Source organism: Dermacentor albipictus, chromosome 1 (assembly GCF_038994185.2).
Source record: "Dermacentor albipictus isolate Rhodes 1998 colony chromosome 1, USDA_Dalb.pri_finalv2, whole genome shotgun sequence".
Lineage (NCBI taxonomy): Eukaryota > Metazoa > Arthropoda > Arachnida > Ixodida > Ixodidae > Dermacentor > Dermacentor albipictus.
In genome coordinates this window covers 498595961-498620904 of record NC_091821.1, presented here as the reverse complement: position 1 = coordinate 498620904, position 24944 = coordinate 498595961, and the positions used below count along the sequence as shown (strand labels likewise).

Genomic DNA, 24944 nt, shown 5'->3' with positions numbered 1-24944 from the left:
AACGTAATCTTCATTAATTATTCCCAGACTGCCTGTGAGGCACATATAGTAATCACACGTCGGGACGCAAGCAGAAGAACAAAAAGCGCAGAAGGAAGTCGACGAGAAACAAGCTGCGTGTCTGGAGCGACAAACGAGGGGAAACGCACGCGCGCTTGTTTGGCGCTTCGGGAGACTAATCACAACCTGGCGCCCACGGGTTGGATTGGTCCCGAAGATGTCACCGTCACTTTATGTCGCGCGTGCCTCTCTTTCACTGTCTGTGAGCACAAGTGAACACTCGTGTCCTCTGTTTCTTTTTACTTGGTTTGCCTACTTTTCGGTGGCGTTCTTTAGGGCAAGATAAGCTTTCTTTAGCGGCCCCCACTGGGGTGGATTAGCGGCTACGACGTTGCGCTGCTAAGCACGAAGTCGAGGGTTCGATTCCTGGCCGCATTTCGATTGGGCAGAAATGCAGGAACGCTGGCGTGCCGTGCATTGTCTGGACGCTGAAGAACCCCAAGTGGTTAAAATTAATCCGGAGTGCCCGACTGTACGGCGTGCCGCATAATCGTATCGTGGTTGGCGCGTAAAACACCACATTTTAATTGCAATGTTTTTTTTTCTTTATTGGTTGATCAATTGATCCCGATGCACGCAGTGCGATCGGGATCAAAAATGCACCGTGCGACCAGGGTACAAATGAAGCGCAGCCTGTCTAGCCAGAGCGCAGGCACACTCGTCTCACGCTCTCCAACGTCCAATCTTATATGGTGTTCGCATTACAAACGCATGCAGTGCAAGGTGACGGAAGCTGCTTGAAGTAGTGTACGTGCAGTAAGCGGGCCCGCATCCTGGGTTGCACCGCACGAACTGACGGGGTGGAGCTGGGAATTGCGCCGTTGCCAGCATTGTGCCGTCGCGAGGCGGGAGTCCCGTTGTGCCACCGCTCTTCAAGGCAGCCAGAAAAGGCACGGATCGGCTGTCGACTCCCCTGACGCATTGTTTGCCGCCGCAGGTGCGAGCTAGCAGCAGCTAGCGGTGCTGTCAGCCATGTGATCCGTGGCCCGGCGTTCCTCACGGGTGTGCGTACATATATAGTTCGACGGTGCGCCACAGGTAGGTGTGTTGGAGGCGCCCAATTTCGGCCGGCGGGAGATTGCGCTTATCGTCATTGAGAGGCAGTCTAGTTTCGAATGACGCGTGCGCTGCATAAAAAACAGTGCAAAATAACACAGGGTTCCTTTGTGCACACCAAAGCCGCTGTTTCGGGTGACAAAGATGTTCCTGTGTCGCGCGCTGGGCTGTAACGTTTTGTTTGTTTTCGAAACGCAACAGCCTTGCTACACGAAAGGTTCGGTCGGAGGCTAAAAGCGGCATTGTATGATTGCCCCCCCCCCCCTCCTCCGGTATCAGCGTGAAAGAGAAACTATGCCATGGCCCTGGTGGTCATGGCGGCGCCTAGCTTGCGCGCTTCAGACGAAACGCGTACCAGTTCTGCTTGCCCCTTTTGCGTGAAGTGAATGAATTCGTAGACATCCGCTTTATTATATTTTAATCCGAACAACATTCTTGGCATTGTCAGGCCAGCTGGTGGACTACGAAAATATGGGCTGATGCTGAAGATAGTGCAGTCTAAAAATGTGGCTGGTTCCGTGGCACGTAGGTGTGACGCTTTTTGGGGACTTGGTATTCCATCATGTTTTTTTTAATTAGCCCGATTGAGGATGAGTAAACGAAACAAGACACACAGTAAAAAAGAAAAACACTTGAGGAACACAGGTGCTCATTCTTAAGTGTTTTGGCACCTTAAGTAATTCGGAATTGCTCTCATTCCAGAAAACGGCGTTTGTGCGCATCTGCGTATGTACCACTAGGTATGCGTCACATAGTATGTGGCGCTCTTCGATAAACCTCTTTGATGAAAACTTGACTCACTGGGTGTATGGTTATGGCTGGACGTCGCGGCGGCGCCACCAGATGACGCGGTGCGTCCAGAGCGAAGCGTGAGAGAAGAGACCGGCTTCAGCACACGCCTAACACGCGGCGCGTTTCGGTTACTCGCATGCTTAGAGAGTCATCGCATATGACTTCTCCCCGAATTATTTTTGTGTGTCTGGCATGGCATGGATACTGGTGACAACGCACTGACTCTTGACGTCAAGTTTTCAGGAAAGTTAACGCATACTCGCTGCGTCTTGCGGTCCGTCTCCCGATGACTTGGGTTAAAGATAGGAAGCGTCGAAATGCAATGTGCATACTTTAGAAAAATGGATTCAGTAATTAAGATAATGCTTATCTGATTATCATACACTGCAGACCCATGTTAGAGACCACTCTGTTCGTCATGTGCGATTGACGCACATGATGTAACCGGGTGCGATATTGTTAAAAAATATTGTTATTGAGTACGATTCCTGTGCCCACCCCTCTCGCCCCCGCCTGACTACGTCTCTGTCTCACGGTGTTTATTTTTTTTATCGGACGTCAGCACCGATGAGTAGCCAGCGCCTCTACGAGGCGGCAACATCTCCTTACACACACTTAATGAAATAAAAGTGCCAGGGAACAAGCAGTGCAGATGCAACAGGCGTCATGTTCTCTTTCTTGTGTGTGCCGCATATAACAGATTAACGCTCAGAGTCGCCAGCGTATACCGAAGCGGATATCGCTTGTACGTTGCACTGAATTCTGACGGGTGTTTTTGAAGGCGAGTGCGAGTCCGTCTCGGTATAGCTGTACATGAAGGAAGCCTTCCGAGGTTCACTGAAAGGCGGCTTTACCTGTACTGGTCGCCTGGAGCCTACAGATGTGCTTAGGTGTACCGCCATCTGTATACCTTGAGTGGATCTGTTGTATACGCAGCATCTCGGCAAGCGCTTTTGATAGTGCCATATGGGCCACTGCGCAAGGGCCTGTGCTCAAGATTCTCGAGAAGAATTTAAGCTCGATGTCCCTTGCCGTGTTGTTTAACAAGCAACTCTTCTGCGCACATGCTCGAATTTGGCACCTTATAATAGACACTGACCGCATAAATAGAAGTTTGAGAAGAAGGAACAAAGGATGGTTCGGCTCCGACGCGGGAGCCTTGTCCGCAATCAGCCTTGATCGTCCCAGAGCAGACGAGTTTTCGTCAAAGCCTAGATTTAAAGCTCGAATGTCTTTTCAAATGGTTCCCCAGGCTTTCCTAATCGACGTCACGCCTATTTATTCTTTTCTCTCTCTCTCTCCGCGCCAGCTTATTCAGGGTCAGACGAAATGTTGTTGTACAAATGTGGCGCAGCATGCACATGGAGGCCGGCCGAGCACCGGGTGCGGCGGTCGCCGGCTTGTCAGGCGGCGCCTGGCTCCCGGCGCCGCGCAGCTTCCTGCTCCCCTTGGGCACGGGCATCACGTTCGGCTTCGGCTGCGCCTACCTGCTGCTGAGCGTCATCTCCCTCGACCACCCGGGCGTGGCGCCGTGGCTGCTGGCCCGCAGGCGGCCCGGCTCCGCGTCGCTCTTGTCGGCCCCCGGCCCGCACGCCGACCACTGGGAGGACGAGGAACCGCCGGCGCCCGAGGTGCCGCTCGCCGGGCACGGGCCGGACGACGAGTTCCACCACAGCGGTCAGTCGCTCCTGCCGCGTGCTGTAAACGACGACAGCCGGGTCGAGGCGGGGGGAGAGCTCTTTCGCCAAGCGCGGAGAATTGTGCCGCGCCGCGTATCGAGCGTCCGCATGGTGCTCTGTGCATGGGGAGGGCGATCGGGGACTGCGCTAGAAGGCGAGAAAAGAGCTAGCATTTTAATTGGGCAGATACCACGCGCCGTGAGAATCGGTAAAGGCGAAGCGTTTGCACGCGTGCGCACACACACACACACACACACACACACACACACACACACACACACACACACACACACACACACACACACGTATATATATATATATATATATATATATATATATATATATATATATATATATATATATATATATATATATATATATATATATATATGTATATATATATATATATGAACGACATCCGTTCCTAGGCACATCTCAAGGTCGCCTTCATGGTCGCACAAACGTCCAGAACATGACGTACATCTCAAAGTAGGGAAGAGAGACAAAATTTTGCTTTAAACGGCACTAACATATATAATCTAGACATGTACAGGTGGGACAGAGGTGACGGTATTGATGTAAGTAGGCTATAGAGCTTGTCAATGAAGCCGGTATCTTGTAGGAATGAAAACAAAAGAAATTTAAAGCTTGACCTTGCTTTGAAGGAGAAGGCATAGTACCTATAGTATTCTTCCTAGATCTGGATGCCTCTTGGGTAATAGGCTTCATTCTTCTAAAATAACCTCTCCTTTCGTTTCTGTAACCTGGATATTCCAACAGAATGTGATAAACAATTTCTAACGCGCTTACCAATATAAGGCAAATTCGGATAGATAAGTCTGAGGTCATTCTGCAGCTACCCTTAAGACTCTGGTAATTCAACAAAATAGACTGGTGGGCTAGTTGGTATTTCACGTTAATAGTTTTTAGCGCCAAGAAACCTCATTGTCAGTAGCATCAGTTGTTAGTACCGCTGTGCCCTGTGTGCCTTCTCTCGTGTCGTGCGTTTCTTTGCGCTAAAAACTATTAATCTGGTAATTCGACAATAATATTGTGCTAGTTCGTGGGAGAATGCTTAAGCAAATTCCAGTACCGATACTACTCGTATGGTTGGGGAACTGCGACATGTGCGCCTTCGCGGCCTGTAGTTTGGACAACTGGGGAGCGATTCCGGAGTAATTGTCACCCCTGCGCGCTTCAGGTGCTAACCTTGCACGTGCTCAAACATTGAGGGTGACTCCTGGAATAAGACGGACATTCATTTTACAGAGATATTGCCTGTCTATTATATTGGCATAATGGCGTGGATGAAGTTCGATATAGTCATTTGGGCAGCTTACAAGCAGACGTTACTGTTCATCACCATATAAGCAATTTAGTTTCATATTTGCACGTTGCGTTAGGATTGCAGCAGAGATTGTTAGGTACATGGACTTAAAGAGCTGGTTATTCGAAAGTACTTTCCAGAAAATTCAGATTTCTTTGTCTAAATTTTGACGTCGGTTAATAACCCTGCCATTTATAAGCAGAGTAGCTGAGCGGATACAGAAGCTGCAGGAGAAGATAAACAGTGGATGAATGAACAACTTGGGTCGGAACTTAAAGGTCGATTTCGCGACAGTCGGTCTCATGCGGAAAAGGAAGCGTATATAGATGCAAAGAAGTTTTAGGTGCACACTCCCCGAATTTCTATCGGCTGGAATTGTATTTTGGCTCTCTCCGTCATTGGAAGAAAAAGGTTTGTAATGAGGGCCATTTTGTATTATATGTTGTTATATTCTTCGCTTAGTATATTTCAGTGAGTAAGGCCAGCAATCGAATCCCACAGGTGTTGGTCAGGCTATGGTGGATTCTTTAGAATAATTAATTCATGTTCCCCCTAAAAGTTTGCCGTTGATGCATGCCACATCGTTTTATTGGGAAACCTGTAATACTTAGGTGCATTAGGCAAGGCCTGTAACTTTATGTTACTGTAAATAACCTGCCCGACACCAACTTTCTGTCCTGCGTATCGTTGCCCCGACGCGTAAGTGCGAAGCGTTGCAGCACGTGCGCGTTGCCATCGCGTAGCGCTGACCGCGAAGCCGCGCGACCCCGCAGACGAGGACCGCGTGGCGCGGAACCTGCGGCGCCAGGTGCGCGTGCTGTGCTGGGTGATGACGCAGCCGCGCAACCACGCCAAGAAGGCGCGCCACGTCAAGGCCACCTGGGGCCGCCGCTGCAACACGCTGCTCTTCATGAGCTCGCAGTCGGACTCGCAGCTGCCCGCCGTGGCGCTGAACGTGACCGAGTCGCGGAACCACCTGTGGGCCAAGACCAAGGCGGCATTCGACTACGTGGCGCTGCACCACCTGCGCGACCACGACTGGTTCCTCAAGGCGGACGACGACACGTACGTGGTGGTGGAGAACCTGCGCTACTTCCTGCGCGACAAGAACGCCTCGGAGGCGGTGTACTACGGCTGCCGCTTCAAGCCGTACGTGGCGCAGGGCTACATGAGCGGCGGCGCGGGCTACGTGCTCAGCCGCGAGGCCGTGCGCCGCCTCGCCCGCCGGCGGCCGCAGGACGGCTGCCGCGCCGACGCCGGCGGCGCCGAGGACGTCGAGATGGGCCGCTGCCTGCAGAGGCTCGGCGTGGCCGCGGGCGACTCGCGGGACGCGGCCGGCCGGGGCCGCTTCTTCCCGCTGGTGCCCGAGAGCCACCTGATACCCGGCCAGATGCCCAAGGACTTCTGGCTCTGGTCGTACGCCTACTACCCCATCAAGGAGGTTCGTGGCCGCGAGAGCTGTGCGTGCGCGGCAGTGGCTTGTCGGCCCTTTTGTTTTTGTCTCTTCAGAGAGAGCGTGCATCCGTAGTCGGATAGTGTTTACTGTACCGCCGAAATTTCTATTTGAGGAGTCTGCACGAGACAGGGCTTGGTGAGCAACGATGGTCTTCATTGGAGTGTTTCCGTAAAAAAAGTGCAAGCACTACCATACCGAGCGATGTATCTTCTGCTCTTCCGCCTTGGCCTTGCTTGCAGCTGTTGTTTTTCGCCTTGTGGACTGCTGCCTAACAAATCGCCGATGGAACATCCCGTGTTGAGGCTCTCTCATTAATGGGCTTATGGATCTGCATGTTTACCTTGAGTTTGCGTTAATAATTTATATAGTTTGCATTAATCCTTACATAATAGCTTTATTTTCTTCTATAACACAATGTTACAGTATCAATATTTGCTTCCTACAGTCATCGTGTGGATGAAATTCGTACACGACGCATGTTCACAGGGAGATGTACGAGTTCTGAAATGATCAAAGGGTGGTCAAACAACAGATGTCTTAGAAGATGACGCTTTACAAAGGACTTGTCTATGTCAAGCCTGACAGAAGTCACTTTGTCAAACCATTGTTACACTGTTGCGTTGTCAAACTGCTGTTGTCAAACTGTTGTTAAAATATACCTTGTTCAACTGCTGTTAATTATCTTGGGCGGACTGGTACAGAATAAAGTACAGGAAAAACATATAGCAAAGTTATGTTTACACAGTGCTTACAGAAATGTGCCAGTTGTACTCAAGAAACATAGGCTCATTTAGATACATTGTAGCTTGTTTTGATAGTGGGATTCTTAAAAATGAAAACATACTGAAATTTGAGGGCCATGCAGTGGAATGATAAAGGTAATTAACAAGATAATTTCAAAAAGTATTGAAATAGTGAAAGTGTGGTTCGGCTGCAAGCACACTATAGTAAGTATACCGAGTGTTGCTGCAAAACGTTTAACCAATTTTTAAAAATCACCTGCAACTGATAGCACAATTCTAGTCCATGAACTCGACTTCTCAAACAGGCGAGCATTACTAGCACCAAAAATCTGAAGACATATATGGCTAATTAACAGAAAATCACTAATTAACATTTTTAATTCATTACTCTATAGCGCATATTACAATTTACGAATTGTAGACGGTGAGTTCGCGAGGCATATCCAATTTGAACGCATTTTCAGAATCACACCAGTTTCGAGATAATTGCCGAAGTTTGCGAGCAAATACATGGGCGCCCCAGTTATCTTGGCGCTTCGTTGCATAAAATGACATTTTCTTTAAAAAGTAAGTGTAGTAACTGTGCATTTTTACCTCACGCTTTACTGCACATATCTCGAAACCAGTGTCTTCCTTCGTGTTCACTCTGAGTGGATATGGCTTGAAAACTCACTGACAACTATTCGCAACTTGCAATATATGCCGTAAACTAATAAAGCCAAATATAATTCGTGATTTCTTGTTAATTAGTCGATTATGCATTTTGATTTCTCGGCGAGTAATGTCCACCTCTTCAAGGGGACCAGCTCAAGGTCTAAATTGTGTTATCTGCCACAGACAATATTTAAAAATTCCTTAAAATATTGGCAGAAACACCCGGCGTGTACATAAGTAAAAATCAGTGCAACACATCATAGCATAACTAGTCGAGTACACTCATATGCAGTGTGGTATTTACAACCATCATAGCTTGTAAGATATGTTCATGAACAAAAAGGTACATAATTTTCAAAGTCAGCACTAACCTTCTTTACAGAATGCTTCAGGTGGTAATGCGTTCCATTGATTGATGGTCCGAGGAAAAAAGGATTCCATAAAAAGATTAGTGCACGCGAAGTAATGTTCAAGGGTTTGAGCATGTCTAAGTCTAGTTTCTCTAGAAATTCAGGGTCTTAAATAAGTTTCAGGACTAATAATAAATTGGTGGTAATGAAACAAATCACTAAACTGCGGCCTAGTAATTGCTCTTTAGTATTGCTAAACGGTGGTGTTGTTAGTGGCCATGAGCACTGATGGCGAGTCACTCCTTTGGTGATTGCGTGGAGCATAAATCGAACAGCGTTTTAGTGCGCAACTCCTCGTGCGTTGAGCGTCGGCGTGCCTCGGCGGCATAACCGGGGGAACGAGCAGAGTGAAGGAAAGCAGAATAAGAGCGCAGGGAAAACGTCCTGCGCTGAGTTGCCTTCAACCACGGCATCCGAAGCCGCGTGGTCGATTTCACTTGTGCTTCCGAGCGAGTCCAGGGTGGCACGAGGCTGGGAAGGCTACGCTCGTCCGCGGCGTCAGCTGCTGAAGTCGGCCCGTGGCATCAGCGTGTGTGACGGCGATCACTGCTCTTGCAAGGGGCGTTGGGGAGCAGCTCCGAGTAATTAAGGCTCGATGTGACGCTCGCTTTGGTGCTGTCGCCGCCGTCCATGGTGGCGCGACTTCCCCGCGACAAAGGGCTGCCCTCGTCAAGCGTAGTGCCGCGCAAGACGGGCTGTGCGGCGACGATGGCTAGGATGAGGCGCCAGGTTAGCGCGCGTCGCCTGTATTGAAACAAAGCGCTGCATGAGCGGAGGTTGATGAGGCAGCTGCTGTGAATCGCGCCCACGCCTCACCGACGCGCTGCCTCTCGTGATCTCACGATTAGCGAGGCAGTCGCGTCGCACTTCGCTTCGTTTGCAATGTGCCGCACGAGACAGGATGTACGGGCCAGCTACGCTATTCACAGAGTTCTCTTTAGAGTATAAACCGTGTACCTATTTAATCATAACACAAAATGCTGGCTCATGAAAGGAAAGCACGTATATAGCTACACTCAAATTTAGCATTAGGGAATATCATAATCATCAGTGAACTTTTGTTACATCATCTCAAGTTTTCTAATGTACTTCTTTAGATGTGGGTCCCAAACGTTGCATATTCTAATTCTGGTTTTGTTAGAGGAATGTAGGCCAACAGTTCTGTATCTGACGGCGCTGTTTTTAGTTTGTGCAACAATAAACTGACCTTATTAGAGGCAGATGAGTAAGTTTTTTTTAATATGACATGACCATGCTGGGTGATTTGTAATTGTAGCACCTCAACATTTGTATGCATCGACCTCTGTCAAAGGACAATTGGTAAATGAATACGTATCATTAAGAGGATGTTTCTTATGAACATGGATTTATCACTCTATCATTTTAAGACCAATCTTTACACCACTTGAAAACAGCATAACGGTAATATTGCAGGCATATTACTGGTTTTTCTTGGTAAGAATAGCTTCAAAAAGTATGCAGTCATCTGCTAAAGTCTTACATTTACATGTGACGTATCTATTGATGTAACAATGTCATTTATATGGACTGAAGAAAGGACAGGTCCCAGAATGCTGCCCTCCACCTTGATCCCTTAAGGACATCAGTTTAGCCTATTCTGATCATGTCCATTCTTTTGCAGGGTATGGACTGCTGCAGTGACACAGCCATCTCATTCCATTACGTCAGCCCCAACATGATGTACGTCATGGAGTACCTTGTTTACCACTTGCGACCATATGGCATAGACACCAGTATACGCCCCAAAGCACCAATCAGCCAGAAAACTACATACAGGACTAGTGTGCCGTGATGTGCTGGAACGTCTCAAGCTGAGCATTCTGTGCTGCTACACTGTGCCATCAGCGACATTCTTCAGGGATGGTACACCTGTGTGCTAAATGAGCAGAGAACATTGAGCAGTGTGTGCCTGAGCTGTGACAACAATGCATGGCAGAGGTACATGCCAAGTTGTTATGGTTGCCGCACAGCCTGTGTGCATCAAGCCACACGTAGCACCACAGTTTTATTCAAATGGGCCATCAGTGATACATTGAACTGTGGTATTGTTTGGTGCTGCTATTCACCGGGTGTGATTTGCCGATGGTAGTATATAGTAGAAATAGACTAATTAAATGCAAGCAAACAGAGTTCTTAGTGTACACCTAGGTACTTTAGGGTGTGCAATCTAATCTGTAGTTCTAGCATTTCTCTGTGTCGATGCCTCCTTCTGATGTCGAATGTCATAGAAGAGGTTGCATAGCACAGATAGTCACTCACAGCAGACATACTAGCAGCAAAGTGCCATACCTATGCAAAGGTCACCAGTACGACGCATGGTGAAAAGCAAGTGGTTAGCGTGATTTCCCATTGAAATCATGACAGAAGGCTTCAAGTCACTCAGTGTTACAAGTTTATTCTTGAAAGAAAGTTATATTCTTGTCAAGCTAGTTCATCATCATCTAAGGACACAACAGCAAGTTCAGAGGTTGTATAACTTGGAGCACTCGTACTGGCAAGCTAATCCTGTGACTGGTCTCTTAATATGTTTAAAATATTGCAATTGCAATCATATCATACAATTAAAGGGCTCAGCACCTGAATAATTTAGTACAGTGCTGCCAAAAGTTAGCGCTTACACTGTGTCCTCTTGCCAGGCAGGGGCGCGATGAGAGATCGTTGTTCAGGGCGCGCTTTCAGTTTCGCCATGTGTGATTTGCCTACGCCGCGCCAACGAGGCGCGGCCACGTTTTTGGTAACGTCAAAATGACCACATATGCTCTTGTCAATCGCGTTGAAAGCGAGAACGTCGTCCACTAGGCGCAGAACGCGACAAAAGGTGTGCAGTTCGAGCAGTCATGTGCTCACTGCCAGACCGGCTTCACATGGCATGTCTGATAAATTGGATTGAATCCAAACGGTGGCTGCGGCTACAGAATGGCACGTTCGGATCCAATCCATAGTCTAATTCGAGAAAATGGCGCTTGCATTGGGAGCTTCTGTTGTGTTGGCGTTGCGCGAGGAGAAAGCAGAGTGGCTGGAGGTGTGAAATGCGTTTGAAGAGATGGCAGAAAGCGAATTGTGGCTTCGTTTTCGTTTCTCAAAACGAACAGTGTATTGAACAGCTTGCTCTTTCGCGCCGAAACCCGGGTTACAATGAACTAGAAAGCGGCAGTGCAGCGCGCGGAGGCAGCGATGCATGGGGGCACCTGACGCTGGCAATGCCGAAAGGAGCGGCGGCACTGCGATTCCTCACTCTTGTATACTCTTCATTCTTGTATGCTAGTTCATTTGTTTCCATTGCCCATAACCACAACAATTGATGCTGGCTTTGAATTTGTGTGAAAAACTATTCCATATATCAATGTTCAGCCCCCTACCGGCTCTTGTGTTTGTCTCCATACTCTGTAAAGCCTGTATAGTGATTATTTAGTTGCAGATTACACAGACCATGAGCTCGTGTCCCTTTTGTAAGATGCTGTACCTCCCCTGTCACAGCAATGATGTGCTCTAGTTATCCTATGGACGTCCACTGCCAGGACATCAATATCCTAGGGATGTGTCAAATACGTCTTGTGAACTTCCCTCACATAACCATTTAGTCACGTGAGGTACACTAACACTGTACGCGGGGGCCCATTCAGACATTGCAGTGCAACAACATGTTACTGCCTTTGCAAGCATGCTACTGTTCCCATCACTTTTCTTTCACTGTTCGCGACGCCATCTAGCGACTGTGCAGAAAAAGTTATAGGTACTAATAAATTGTAATCGTCGTATGTATTACTATTTGAGAACACGTTTAAGCTTCAGAAGAAAAATATTTTGTTTTCATATAAATTTTTTATTCATTAGAAGTGAGAAAAATTTAGTTTTGTAGTTTATTGCACCCAAGCTGATGAAAAATGAGGCACATCAACTTCCGGGGAGTTCACCGCTTGGCGATTGGCTTCTCTTTCCCTACCTTTTCAAATTTTGCAGGCTGCCCACTTTGTGACATTGCAGTGACTGAATGTGTTCTGTTCTGAATGCAAATCTGATTGCACCCGAGCTGTGCTGGCATAATTATCAATCAAGTTCTTTTTCGAAATAGAAGAGTGTTTTTCGATATTTTATGCTGAATGAATCTCATAGATTCTGGAGATATGATCTAAATTTTCTACTATTGATAACCACCATCATCAGAAGTGTGCTACAGGTATTAGCAATTGAGGAAAGTCTGAGATGCAAGGATACATCCTACTATTAGAAGAAGTAATTTTTGCATCTCTGACTACTAATTCAGGCAACTGCCATAAACCCAGTGAATCACAACTTTGCTTGAATAGTATCCCAAAAATGAATCTGACCAAATTCACAAAGCTGTTCTTTGCCATGTGCTGTTTTACACACACCAGCTGCCTTTGATAACATGTCCAACAGAACCAGTGGCTGGCATTTGCTCTTATGAACCTTTCTAACATAACGTTTCTGTGACTAAAGGCCACAATATTTAGCTCTGCAAAATTTCTCTTAAGTGGCTCAAGCCTGTGCAAAATTTTTTTTTGTAGATTTGTCATTTAACGAGACACACATGACATGCAGGTTTTTAATACCGACGTAGATAACTTAGAGATACATTTATATTAAAGTGTAACACTAATTTTAAAGCATGCGTTAATGGCTGTAGGTATGGAGAGAGAATGTGGCATTCATGGCACGCTAATCTGTATAGTGTGTCTGCTTGATGCATGTTTCAAACTACTCTGCAAAACGGCCACCAGTGCACTTAACTGTGCATACTCCCTCTTGAGTTTGAAGTGCATTTTAGCTACTCACATTCGTCTTTATTCTTTTTCTTTTGACTTGCCATCAAGTGAATTGCTCTCATTGCATAAAGCAGCCTACCTTTCCATCGGTGCTGTGCCATTGAATACTTTATGGCATGTGCTTGAATATTCCTTGGCTTATGGGAAGCAGTCATATGTCTTTTAAAATTCTTGCCACTGTTTTATGCTTTTGGTCAGATCAGATAGCAACATAGATTTACCGTATAAAGTGGAGTATCGGTCAAAATTCTTTCCTGAAAAAAAAAAGCAGCTATAGCCGCTGCTCATTTTATTTACTGGTCTTTCTGGCACATTGTGAGTCATCTGGTCAACTCGAGATAAGGATATGACCTATATTCCGGGCCGACCTATATTTCGGTTTATACAGTACCTTTCCCAGCTGCTATTGATTGTTCGTGATGTTTTAAATAAGAAACATTGGTTGCCCAATACAGAAAAAATGGCACTTTGCTGTCAGGTTATTATGAATACAATGTAGTCTGTGTTCGCACTTAAGCACATTTGTAGGTTATTATGAATATAATGTACTGTGTGTTCGCAGTTAAGCACAGTTGCAGTGCAGTGCATATTTTGGTTCTACATAATCTGGCTAATTGCTTAACACTTATGCCAGTGCTGCTAGCTTCAATGTGCTTGTCTCGTCTCTGTAACAAGGGCAGCTGTTGCTTTCTACCTTACTTGTGATTTGGATATAACAGATACGAAGCACCTTTTTAGAAACAGTAAGGCATACTTTGAGGCATGTGATTTTTCCAGTGTCTTTCAGGCATATCAGTCTCTGCTCATTGGCATCCCATGGCCCATATTTCCTGGCTGATGTCATTAATTTTAGAGATTATGGCCTTACATCAGCACGGCTGCCATGCACTCTATAGCCAGTACGCATGTAATGGCCCCAGCAAATGGGCTGATACGATTATAAAGCCCTAGTCACGCTTGCTGTACCTTCAGTTACCCTAACTGATGATAACTGTTCCTTAGTTTGCTTTGTGTAAGTACTTTCATAGAATGTGTCATATGAGAGCATCAGAGATCTCGATTCCTGAGAGGTTACTATATGCGTCCGTGGTGGTGAGACTATATATGAGCAACTTGACGTCTAATCAAATAATGTTCCTCAACAATAGGACTACGTATGTCCACATCGGTGGCAAGCTAGTCTTGTGCGTCAGAGAATGAGCAGTGCTTGCAGCTGAAAAGTGCTTACTTCTGGTAAGTAGTCTGGCAGTCCAGCTATCACAAACATTCCAGGATGTCCTTTCACATTTTAAGGACGACAACTGTAGGGTTTTTAGTCGAAAGTGTAGTCATTTGCTTGTGCCACTTTTTGGACACCCATGTGCAGTTGCTTTGTGTACTTATGTTTACTGTCAAAGTAGTTCCTGTTGTGACATGTTCAGTGATGTATTAACTAATGCAAAGCTGTGTTGAATTTCTGGTGTCTTCTGAGTCTGATTATACAATGTCACCATACTTGTAACAGAGAAGACTTCTTGTCAAGGTTATTTTAGCAGGTCACCCCATTAATATGCACTCCATCAGAACAAGTGCATTCATAAACTTCATGACGTGTGTGAGGCATCCAATGTGTTTCCACTGGCTGAGGTGTGAGTACTTGCTACATGCATAAGTGTGTTTCTGTTTAGAGGATAGTCACACAATATTAACCTCCGAAGTTTCATTGATGTGGTTTCATGTGAATTTAATTAACAATACAAGAAATGTCCAACATGTCAAAGACATTACAGTGTAGACTTGATTGTGTTTCTAAGCTCTTGCTTCCGCAGATGCGAAAAATATTAACAGTGTACAAGTGTACACGTTTGAGTGAGTGAACCCAGAAATGAGAATTGTGACAAAAGTTGACTTACAAACCCTTCTATATCATCAATTAGTTTCCTTTGTACCTGTCTAGTTCCGAAAATGAAAGAAATACCATTTTTCGTCATGCCCAATAGTGTTTTGAATCAAAGCGAGTGCACATTGAGTTTTTAAGATGAGTGATTGCGTGACTGTGAATAAAGCTTGTGTGTCTGAAAAGGTTACTTGTACTTGCGGTCGGCATTTTGATTGTGCTCGCAGAATCTATTTTGAAATTGCCTCTGTACTGCAGCAACATCATCTAATCATGCTTTTTTGCTGAAAAGCTAGTTGACTTTATGCTGTCTCTTAATTTACTGAGTATTTCTCACCAGTTTGTAGAAAATGCTAGAAAGTGACTTAATTCATAACAAGAGAGTGTGATAAAGGTACAGAACCCTTCCGTTCACTGCAGTCTCTGGGTAAGCTACATAATCTTTATGGTATCAGAGGCAAACAGCAATTTAGCTAAGTCTGTTTCATTTCGTATGCTGTATGACAATATGTATTCGATATTTATTTCTTCAGTCACACATTGAAGTCCAACAGCGTTCAGTGGCTCGCAATTTCGGTTTTGTGTCTGTTTTGATAACGAAGTTCACGTTTATCGCCACATTGAAACAGACGCTAATATTGTTACTGGAGTGGGTTTTCAATCTGTACTTTAAAAAAAATTGTGAGCAAGAGAATCTAATGGCAGTCACTGAGAAGTATCAGGAGGCTGAGCTTGAAGGTGAATGTGTTGGCGACAATGAAATTTACAACATAACTTATCTCACATTGACTGTCGATGGTAATGTGGATAGCAATAGACCATGTTGATTGAAATTTTTATGTAACATGTGTAGTGGTAATTTTAAGTCTTTGATTACTTCGGCTATATGTCACATCCTACGCTATCATCCCACTTTGCCATGGCACTCACCAAGGTTGCCCGTGAGCATGGAGGCATGGCGACGACTGTATGGCACCGACGCAGTGCCGATGGAATGAAGAACGAATGATATAATTGGAACGACAAAGGCATATAACGACGACCGTATGGCGCCAGTGAGATGCCGATCCGTAAAGGGACTGACAACCAAGTTGCATGGTACCCACTGTTTTTAGTGCGATGGAAAGCTTACCAGCCATAGCCACTAGTGAAGTAGTAACGCGGAAAACGCCGTGGAACATTTTTTATCAGAATTTTTCGATCTGCAGTGATGATCAAGTCGTTCACTGGAAGCATGCTGAAAACTGTGGTAGGTGAGCGCGATAGCGATTATAGGCTGGCAGTAATGTGAGGCAAGCGACAATAAGTGCGGCCGTATGTGTGAAAAAGTATAGTTTTGTTCATGAAGTCGATGGTCTTGCGATTCATGTTTTACAAAGTGTTAAACTATTTCTGCTATAATAGCTACGTGTTTTTGCTGTTTCCTGCCCAACTGCTTTGGTATTTGACTAGTCAAAACAAAACAAAGCGCATCGAAAACGAGACGACGCTTTTGCACGTGATACGTGGTTCGTGCACGGTGCTTTTGCCAAACATGCGCTTCTGATTTACAATGTCTCTCGAAGACCTGAGCGAGCTGGAACAAAGGATTTTAGCTCGCATGTGTGCTCAGAATTTCGATTCCTACGAAGTAGCACCCGAACGTAATGCTCCGATGGAGGAAAGCGGCGGCGCAAGTGACAAATCTGACTTGCACGATGTAGCACCGTCCCCGCCACAAGCACCGCGCCTGGAGAATGGCAATTGGTAAATGCCATTCTCCACTAGGCCGACACACTAGGCCGACCCGACACCGATTTCGGTATGCCCACTGTCGGCAACAACGTTTCTTTTCCTTCGTGTCGGCGCCTATGTCACTGTACCGACGCCGACAATCTGCCGATGGTCGGCGGAGAGCTCGGCGTCGGTACAGTGTGACAGAGGCGCCGACACGAAGGAAAAAAAACGCACCCATTTACGGCACAACTCGTCGATGGCATCTTGCACCACAGGGAGATTATAAAACTCGGGGCGCTTGCAAACTCGTGCTATACTCGGCTATACTCGCGCGCGTACAACAGCACGTGCGCTGCAATGCATGTGGGACGACGCGAGTACCGCTCCTTGGCGTGGACTTCTTTACAGCGTAATAGGCATAGAATAAAGCGCAAGTGCCTAATAATATACGAACTGCAGTTTTGAGCAATAATTATACTGTATTTAATGACAGTCGACTTACGTTCCTCTTGAATGCATTTCGAAGTATCAAGATTTCACCGCCAGGCCATGCCACTTACTGGTTTTTGTGACTTTCTTTGCCATTTTAAAATGATATTCCTTACTTAAATCCCAAACAGCGTGCTGGATTCTCATCACTATAAATCGTGGTCCTTTCATTTCCATCAACGTGTCACTACACATTCTGGCCAGTTGTCAGTCCCGTTAAATTATGACGATGGTGTAACGACGACAACGTGACGATGAGGATGAGTCGACTACGACTGTATGACGACAGCATGATGAAAGAGCGGGAAGGACGATGAGGGCGCGACCGAGACAACGTGACGGCGATGGTATGACAATAGATGCATGATAGCGTGTGTGACAACGCAGTGACAATGCTGGAGTGACAACGGCGGCCGCGAATCATAACCCGAACCCGGTAGATAAACTGACAGTGGTCGAGGTTTCTGCATACAAACAACTGAATTGGTGCGCTGCGACGCAAAGAAATAAAATGCGACAGCTGCGGTTTTCTGCCCGGTTTCAGAGAATGCTTGTGACCAGCGGATGGCACAAGGACGCCGAGTCAGCCCAGTGTCTTAGCATATATAGCAGCTGCTCTGAAACATTTCGTCTGTAGGTCACCCGGATCGTGCGCCAATGTCGATGCACCGTTTTGGATGCAAACGAGACGTCCACCGGGCGTCCAGTATTGAGTATTCCACCGCGGACGCCGAGTTCAAGTTTATTGTTTGTTATTACATGTCGAAAAAACGGGCCTACATACTATATTGTCACGTAGTAGCGGGCTATGAAAAAAAACAAGTGAAATTGTCGATAGCTTAACTTTTTATTCGGTGAACCTGTGCCCACAGAAGCAAGTTCCACTCAAAGCACAGCGATAGCGGCTAGCGTAGTCGGCGATCGTCGAAAATTCGATCTGCCGGTCAAGAGCGGCGGCTTTTCTACATGAGCCATCGTAGTTTCCAGAGTAATCGCTGGTGCCCGCATGCCTTCCAGAACGTACTACACAATTCACGTCGCGCATACAGTCAGGTTATACAAGCTTCGGTGACAACAGACAACGCATAGAACCATCGATAACATTCCTGCAAGTTCCAATCATGCAGGCACCCGCCGTGGTTGCTCAGTGGCTATGGTGTTGGGCTGCTGAGCACGAGGTCGCGGGATCGAATCCCGGCCACGGCGGCCGCATATCGATGGGGGCGAAATGTGAAAACACCCGTGTGCTTAGATTTAGGTGCACGTTAAAGAACCCCAGGTGGTCGAAATTTCCGGAGTCCTCCACTACGGCGTGCCTCATTATCATACCGAAATATTATATTATTATCATGCAGGCGTCCCTTGAGCTGAGCGATAGCTTTATTTTGTTACTGAGTGAAATGCAGAGCTCGAGAAAAACATAAATTATTACACGTGTCACTGCCCCCTCTTAAAAAGCATCATCCCGATGCTACAAACAGGAGTGCAAGAAACTAAACCACATGCAATGAAGAGAAATAACAAACAAACAAAGTCCCAGAGTTAGTGTTGGTGGAAGGGCTTAAGGCGCACAACATGTAGTATTTCAGATCGTGAGCGGTGCCGCTCCGATTGCGAAATGTCGTCTTGCACGACCTCATAGTCCAGTGCGCCAATGCGTCGGGTGATCTTGTAGGGTCCGAAATAGCGTCGCAACAGTTTCCCGCTAAGTCCTCGTCGGCGTATTGGGGTCCAAACCCAAACACCGTCGCCGGGCTGGTATTCCACGTAGCGTCGTCGAAAACTGTAGCGCCGGATGTCGGTGCTCTGCTGGTCCTTCATGCGAAATCGGGTGAGCTGTCGGGCTTTTTCGGCGTGCTGAAGATAGGCGACGATGTCGAGATTCTCTTCGTCGGTGACGTGCGGCAGCATAACGTCCAGAGTCACCGTCGGGTTCCAGCCGTAAAGTGTCGAGTTGTAAGCGAAAGTTGCGTACGACAGGACGGCACCCCACGTCTTGTGTTTGACGTCGGCGCACATCGCTAACATGTCGGCGAGCGTTTTGTTCAGGCGTTCCGTTGGGCCATTCGTCTGCGGGTGGTAGGCAGTGGTCCTCTGGTGACTTCTCTGGCTATACTGTGGTATGTCTTGAGTAAGCTCAGCTGTGAACGTCGTTCCTCTGTCAGCAATGAAGACTTCTGGTGCAGCATGTCGTAGCAGGATGTTCTCGGCAAAAAATTTGGCCACTTCCACGGCACTACTTTTGAGCAGGACTTTCGTTTCGGCGTAGCGGATAAGGTATACTCGGTGGCCATGACGATCCACTTGTTTCCAGATGCTTACGTCGGAAAGGGTCCCAGCAAATCCACCTCGATCTGCTGTTATATACGGTCGGCAAGGAGGCTCGATCGGCTGTAGTTAACCTGCTGGCATTGTCGGTGGTGTCTTGCGCCGCTGACAGTCACCGCATGCCTCCACTAAGCGGGCGACGTCGGCGGTCAGGCGAGGCGTCGGCGTTCTTGCGAGGGTACGGGGAAACCCAAAGCACCCGGCTGTCTGATCATCGTGCAGGGCATACAGGACTTCTGGCCGGAATGCTGCTGGCACAACCAGAGTGTAGTTTGCGCGAACTGGGGAGAAACGCTCTTCAGTTCAGGGCAGTTCGGTTCATTTCCTTGAAGGCCCCCATTTCAGGAAGTGCTACATAAGGGCTGGGGTTATATTTGGAATAAGAAAAACAAACAGCTAATATTATTTAACATTGAAGATGATCAGTTACGCGTCTTTGGAAAGCAGATGATGTAGCGATAAAGATGTCATAGGGTAGGTCGTTCCAGTCTGTATCGCTGCTCTAAAAAATAATAAAGCAGAAAACGTAATAGTGTGCGATGGTTGCCGGGCAGCTTTAAATGGATGACTGGTGGGGTAGGATATGCGTCATCATCATCATCAGCCTGGTTACGCCCACTGCAGGGCAAAGGCCTCTCCCATACTTCTCCAACTACCCCGGTCATGTACTAATTGTGGCCGTGCCGTACCTGCAAACTTCTTAATCTCATCCGTCCACCTAACTTTCTGCCGCCCCCTGCTACGCTTCACTTCCCTTGGGATCCAGTCGGTAACCCTTAATGACCATCGGTTATCCTCCCTCCTCATTACATGTCCTGTCCATGCCCTTTTCTTTTTCTTGATTTCAACTAAGATGTCATCTTTTCTTATCCTTTAACGTTACACCTATCATTCTTCTTTCCATAGCTCGTTGCGTCGTCCTCAATTTGAGTAGAACCCTTTTCGTAAGCCTCCAGGTTTCTGCCCCGCCGGTGAGTACTGGTAAGACACAGCTATTATACACTTTCCTCTTGAGGGATAATGGCAACCTGCTGTTCATGATCTGAGAATGCCTGCCAAACGCACTCCAGCCCATTCTTATTGTTCTGATTATTTCCATCTCATGATCCGGATCTGCCATCACTACCTGCCCTAAGTAGATGTATTCCCTTACTACTTCCAGTGCCTCCCTGCCTATTGTAAATTGCTGTTCTCTTCCGAGGCTGTTAAACATTACTTCAGTTTCCTGCAGATTAATGTTTAGACCCACTCTTCTGCTTTGCCTCTCCAGGTCAGTGAGCATGCATTGCAATTGGTCCCCTGAGTTACTAAGCAAGGCAATATCATCAGCGAATCGCAAGTTACTAGGGTATTCTCCATGAGCTTTTATCCCCAATTCTTCCCAATCCAGGTCTCTGAATACCTCCTGGAAGCAGGCTGTGAATAGCAGTGGAGAGATCCTATCTCCCTGCCTGACGCCTTTCTTTATTATGATTTTGTTGCTTGCCTCATGGAGGGCTACGGTGGCTGTGGTGCCGCTATAGATATGTTTCAGTATTTTTACATACGGCTCGTCTACACCCTGATTCTGCAATGCTTCCATGACTGCTGAGGTTTCGACAGAATCAAAGGCTTTCTCGTAATCAATGAAAGCTATATATGAGGGTTGATTATATTCCGCACATTTTGCTATCACTTCATTGATAGTGTGAATATGGTCTATGGTTAAGTAGCCTTTAAGGAATCCTGCCTGGTCCTTTGCTTGACAGAAGTCTAAGATGTTCCTGATTCTATTTGCGATTACCTTAGTAAATAGTTTGTAGGCAACGGACAGTAAGCTGATACCCTCATATTAAGTAAGCTGAATCAGTAAGCTGAATCCTCATATTATTCTGTTCCGCAAACTCTACTAATTACTCTCCCCTGCTATTCCTGGTGCCTATGCCATATTCCCCCACTGCCTTGTCTCCAGCCTGCTCCTTGCCTACCTTGGCATTGAAGTCGCCCATTAGTACGGTGTATTTAGTTTTCACTCCAACTATCGCCGATTCCACGTCTTCATAGAAGCTTTCGAGTTCCTGGTCATCATGACTGGATGTAGGGGCGTAGACCTGTACAACCTTCATTTTGTACCTATTATTAAGTTTCACAACAAGACCTGCCACCCTCTCGTTAATGCTATAGAGTTTTGTGTGTTACCAGCAATATTCTTATTAATCAGGAATCCGACTCCTATATTTCTCTCCGCTAAGCCCCGGTAGCACAGGACGTGCTCGCTTTTTAGCACTGTGTATGCTTCTTTTGGCCTCGTAACTTCACTGAGCCCTATTATATCACATTTACTGCCCTCTAGTTCCTCCGATAGCACTGCTAGATTCGCCTCACTAGATAACGTTCTAGCGTTAAACGTTACCAGGCTCATATATTCCAATGGCGGCCTGTCCGGAGCGGGATTCTTAGCACCCTCTGCTGCGTCGCAGCTTTGACCGCCGCCGTGGTCAGTTGCTTCGCAGCTGCTGGGGACTGAGGGCCGGGGTTTGATTGTTGTGTTCATATAGGAGGTTGTGGCCAAGTACTGCACCAAGGTGGCCAATCCTGCTCTGGTGATGGAGTGCGTTACCGGTTCTGGTCACCGGGATCAGGCCACACTCCAGGCCTGCTTATGCAATACTATCAACACGCGGATTTCTTTTTTTTTAATCCGGTGGAAAATTGCCGGCACCGGGATTCGAACCACGGACCTTTTGCACGCGAGGCGGGTGTTCTACCTCTACGCCACCACTGCATCCCATGCATATCCTATGCATCTTATGCATATGATGCCACAAAGCGTTCAATAGTGGAAATCAGCAGATAGATAGGCCGCAAACTCATCGCATTTCTACATCGTTAACATTATCATTCACAAATATTATACGCCTGATGCCGAAACGTGGACTCACTAAGTTATCTTGAACACTGTGACTGCAATATTTTTGCTCTCGCAGAAACCTGGCTTTCCCCCGACTTAGCCAATAGCGAAATTGTTCCCGTTATTCTTGCGTATAATATTTATCGCCGCGATCACTCAGATAGATGAGGTGGTGGTACCTTCTGGCTACTAAAAAGACTACCGCATCGTACATTATTGACACATCTCCAGTTCCGGAGATTGTCTGGGACGTGTGCCGCTGCCGTTCTGCAAATGTTTTGATAGGCGTTTGTTACCGCGCGCCAGATTATAGTCATTGCTTCGTTGATGAACTTCGCAGCAGAATTGCTGAGGCCACCCAGCTCTGTCCAACGTAGTTCACATACCTTATTGGCGACTTTAATGTTCCTCTCATTGATTGGCCAAACTTGTCGTCATCCTGCAGGTTTTCGTCAGAATTCATTAGCCTAACATTAGATTATATTCTGTTCCAGATAATTAAAGAACCTACCCGTGGCTCTAATGTCTTAGATAACACCCTGGATACTATAGAACAAATAACATGCTGAGATGGTTTCAGTGACCACAAATTACTCAATGTATCCATCAATATCCATTACCATTTACAGGTGTCTCAAGAAAGACAGTTCGTGACTACAATGGCAATTATGAAGTAATCAACAATGATATAGAATCATTCTCTGAACATCAATTTCTACCTTCGTTCCACACCAGGTCTCTTCATGATAACTGAATCTTGTTCAGAGATACGTTATGCGCATTGGTTGCGCTGAACATTCCTTTAATCAGAATAACTGAAGACAAAAACAAACAGTGGTCCACTAAGTCTCTTCACCTACTCAGGAACAACATACAGAACTGCAAAACGAACCGGCACCCTGTCAGCATGGCAAAGGTGTCTTAACGGTTTAGGTTCACACTGCTGCGCTCTCAATGTAGCCAAAAATAAATATTTCCCCCCAGACCTTCCTTCATTACTCAAATCTAATCCTAGAAAGTTCTGGCAAATTTTATCTCCAGCACGCCATATTAATGACATCTCGTTACTCAATGAAAACAACATTCCTATTCCTAACAATGAATGCACTCAAGCTTTGAATAAATTTTTCTCATCCGTATTCACGAAAGAAAGTATTACTAATTTGCCCATTGTTGCAGACCTAGATTACCGGAACATGGAACCTATTGACTATCAATAGCTTATCAATAACTGGAAAGTTTCGTCTTCGGCACATATAGAAAATATGAGCTCTAATTTAGTAAAAAATACAGTCTCAGTATTTACGAAGTTTTTATTCCATATTTTTCATCAGTGTCAAATGACAGGTCCGATTCCACAAAATTGGAAAAGAGCCAAAGTCATACCTAGCTTCAAAGACGATGAGAAGAACTTGGCTGAGAACTACCGATCGATATCACTGACGTGCATATGCTGTGAAATGATGGAACATATTCTTGCATCTCATGTTTACCATCATCTAGAATCGAACTTCTTTTTTCATAATCAGCATGGTTTCAGGAGCGCTTTGTTGTGCGAAACGCAACTGCTTGAATTTACAAGAGATTTACATTTTAACATGGACTCAAAGCTTTTGATTGACAGCATCTTTCTGGATTTTTATAAAGCTTTTGACCGCTCAGCCCATTGTCGTTTGTTTTGGAAGTTATCATCATTAAAACTTGATTCGGTAACTCTACCCTGGCTTCGAAATTTTCTTTCCAACAGGCAGCAGTTTACTTTCGCTAACAGCTTCTCTTCGCCCCTTTCAGATGTTCCATCCGGTGTACTACAAGGAAGTGTTCTTGGTCCCTTACTCTTTCTGATATACATTAACGACATACTCAATACGTTACCATCATACATGCGCATTTTCGCTGACGATAGCATTATCTATCTGTCTATTAGCAGCTCTGATGACCACCGGATCCTCCAAAATGATCTTAACCCAATTACTAATTGGTGTGACGCCTGGCTAATGACTCTAAATTCATCAAAATGTAAAGTTACGTCCTTCAGCCGCAAACTCACGAACTTGGACTATTCCTACTGTATTAAAAATGTCCCATTATCTCGGACCTCATCGTTAAAATATCTGGGTGTAACTTTTTCAAGAAACCTCTCATGAACTTATCACATTACCACCGTCAGTGCCAGTGCTTCTCGATCACTGGGATACCTGCGACGCAACCTTCGAAACTTACCTACACTTATCCGCAAACTGGCATTTAAAACATTTGTTCGCCCACGACTGGAGTTCGCCGATCTGGTCTGGTCTTCCCACCAAAATTACTTAATTAACACGCTGGAATCAATCCAAAATATAGCCGCACGTTTAATTTCCCGGAATTATGACTACCGTCCTAGCGTAACCCAAATGAAGCTTCACCTTTCACTTCAGCTGCTAAATAATCGTCGCGACATAGCCCTTTTGACATTATTTCATAAATACGCCCACCACACTAACAAACCCTCCCTGCACCTAGAAACGTCCATCACGCCCGTCGCACAGATTACACAATCATCTTAGCTTCACGGCAATCTATGGTGAAACTGAAGCATCCACTCGTCTGCAATGCCACGTGCCATTCGCCTGGGGAACAGCCTCTCCTATGACATAGTTGCGGAATCTAGCCGTCAA

At 46.2% G+C, this 24944-nt stretch overlaps 1 protein-coding gene across 21 annotated transcripts in view; it reads left to right on the top strand.

Annotated features, from left to right (window-relative positions):
- The window catches only part of LOC135920355 (glycoprotein-N-acetylgalactosamine 3-beta-galactosyltransferase 1-like), a 147608-nt gene extending 132557 nt beyond the window's left edge, over positions 1–15051 (top strand). For 20 of the 21 annotated variants that reach the window (XM_065454580.1, XM_065454586.1, XM_065454587.1 and 17 more), the window contains 3 exons: positions 3263–3585; positions 5688–6355; positions 9820–15051. In XM_065454580.1, the coding sequence (XP_065310652.1) occupies positions 3263–3585; positions 5688–6355; positions 9820–9990 (1162 nt within the window). In that variant the 3' untranslated portion in view covers positions 9991–15051. Of the gene's footprint in view, positions 1–773; positions 1099–3262; positions 3586–5687; positions 6356–9819 lie in introns of those variants that run through there. The other variant, XM_065454599.2, reaches the window with a different exon arrangement.
- The last annotated feature ends 9893 nt before the right edge of the window (positions 15052–24944 follow it).